Genomic DNA, 2,500 nt, shown 5'->3' with positions numbered 1-2,500 from the left:
TTATCCTTCCCACCCCTTGAAATTAATATCCTGGCCCATTTGTTCATTAGATAGATAATTATCCACCTGTAAATCAAAATCATTATTAAATCTTTTATTTGAAAATAGGTAAATAGATTGAAATTAAAACCCCATTCCATTTTCCTCCCATGATTTTCATTTTTTACAGCTATTTCCATAGAAAAAAAAACATAAAAATCTAGAGAATCCAAAATCTAATTAACACGAAAAGCAAAAACAATCACATAAACAACAAAACAACAACAGAAAAAGAATGAATAACTACACAAATAAATCAAAACATACATAAACGAATAAATAAACCCCCACACCCCCACCCCCACACATCCCCACCCCAACCCCTTTCCAAAAAAAAAAAAAAAAAAAAAAAAAAAAAAAAAAAAAAAAAAAAAAAAAAAAAAAAAAAAAAAACTGACCCCCCGAAGACAAAGGTTTCCAACCCATCTCCCCTACTTGTTGCTCTCTCTCTCTCTCTCCAACCTCAACGCCCTGTAGACGCAGCAGGAGCAGGGGACATCCTCAGGGGGGTCGACGTGCCCCTCTACGCCTTCGCCGGAGGTCAGGCCACTCTCAGCTGCTCCTACGACCTCAGGTCAACCCGCCTCTACTCCCTCAAGTGGTACCACAACGGTACCGAGTTCTACCGATATGTACCGACGCAACGACAGCCTATCATCATAAGACCGAGCCCCAAGTTCACTGTTCATGTAAGTTGTTTTGTATCTGAAGAACATTATCCTCTTTTTCGTTTTGTGTGTAGTTATTCATTTATCTATGTGTGTAAGGATTTATCTTTTTTTTTATTATTTTTTATTTTTTTTTTGGGGGGGGAGATGGGGGTTCCTTTTGGTAATGTTGTTGTATTGTATGATATTTTGTTTTTACTGAAAGGGGTAGGTTATAGAGAGATTTGATGTATTGTTAAGGTGATTGCTGCAAGATCAGGGTATTTCAACTCTCCTTCTGTCCATATAGGTTTTAATTTTTCTATCTCTCTATCTATCTATATCTGTGTGTCTATCTACTTACCTACCTACCTAATTATCCATCTGTCTATCTCTATTTGTTCTATCTACCTACCAATCTCTTTGCCTACCTACCTACCTAACATACATCAATCTATCTATCCGTATATGTCCATCTACCTACCAATCTATTTATCCATCAATCCATCTATCTCCCCCCCTCCACCCTCATACCCCCACCCCCACCCCCCTCTTTTATCACAAACAACCTCTCCTCCTTCAGGAACTCTTTCGGAATGACCAGCGCGTGACCTTGTCTCTCACCAAGCTCTCCGTTTCGGCCTCGGGTCAGTACCGATGCGAGGTCATTGCCGAACACCCGAGCTTCCGCACCGAGGCTTCCACTGCCACCATGACCGTCTTGAGTGAGTATTTTTGGAGATTGTGTTGTAATTTGCTTTGGAATTGAGATGTTTTGGGTTGTGTTTTGCTTTGAGACTGAATTACTTTGAGTTTCTTTGGGTTGAATGTTTTGAATGTGTGTGTGTATCTCTCGCTCTCTCTCATTCTCTCTCTTATATCTCTTTATCTCTATCTTTTTTCCCTCTCTCTCCTCTCTATCTCTCTCTTTTCTCCCCCCCTTTCCCTCCCCCCCTCCCCCTCTCTCTCTGCGTCAAGGCGCGAAAACTTTTTACCGCAATTTTGGCGGGTAATTGTGTGGTTCGTTGGTTCGAAGCTTCTGTTCTGGTTCGTTTGCGTCTCCTATTCATTTATGTATTTTATTCAACTATTCTGCTTAATTTTTCTGTATATTTTCCTAATTTTATGTAAATGGTTATATCCATTTTGTCTGTTTGTTCCTTTTTTAATGTTTATTTCCGTTTTTTGTTTGTTTGTTTGTGAGGGGGGGGGGGGTGAGCAATTAATTTTGATTTCAATTTTCTTAATCAATTTATACTCCTGCAATCGATGTCTATTGGTAATCCATCTATTGATACTTTTGTCTTTTTGCTTATCATTATTCTGTCTATTACTATATATATCTTTATTGCCTTATCGTGTGAGTATCTACACGGATATATATTCATCTCTATCTAATTATCTACATGCAGAATTTCTTCATATATTTTTCTGTTCACATTTATGATGTAAGAAATTAAACGTATAAAGTAGAATGAATAAAGATATCTGCACCCAGTAAGAGAGAATATAAAATAGATAAATAAAAAGATAGATAGATAGACTGATAAACAAAGGGATAGATGGATAGATAGAAAGGTCGACAAGCAAATATATAAATGAATAAAGGAATAAACAATAACAACACAGCAAACAAACAAACAAACAAACATAGACTGACAAGACACGAATTATGGATAATTTAATGATAAATAATATGAAAATGATTCCACACTGAACATGTACAAGAATCTCAAATAGATAGATAAATAAATAGACAAATGCGTAGATAAACATTCACATCACATAAACAAGCCTAAACCTTTCACATTTCG

General features: G+C 36.8%; 1 protein-coding gene across 1 annotated transcript in view; it reads left to right on the top strand.

Annotated features, from left to right (window-relative positions):
* The window catches only part of LOC122259118 (uncharacterized), a 28,496-nt gene extending 26,972 nt beyond the window's left edge, over positions 1-1,524 (top strand). Inside the window, exons 2-3 of the mRNA XM_086546347.1 lie at positions 517-728; positions 1,270-1,524. Of these exons, the coding sequence (XP_086402473.1) occupies positions 517-728; positions 1,270-1,455 (398 nt within the window). The 3' untranslated portion in view covers positions 1,456-1,524. The remainder of the gene's footprint in view (positions 1-516; positions 729-1,269) is intronic.
* The last annotated feature ends 976 nt before the right edge of the window (positions 1,525-2,500 follow it).

This window comes from Penaeus japonicus, unplaced genomic scaffold (genome assembly GCF_977035675.1).
Source record: "Penaeus japonicus unplaced genomic scaffold, GWHDUDI00000001_assembly GWHDUDI00000018, whole genome shotgun sequence".
In the NCBI taxonomy this organism is placed as follows: domain Eukaryota; kingdom Metazoa; phylum Arthropoda; class Malacostraca; order Decapoda; family Penaeidae; genus Penaeus; species Penaeus japonicus.
Note: the sequence above shows the minus strand (reverse complement) of the source record. Positions and strands in the feature narration are given on the sequence as shown.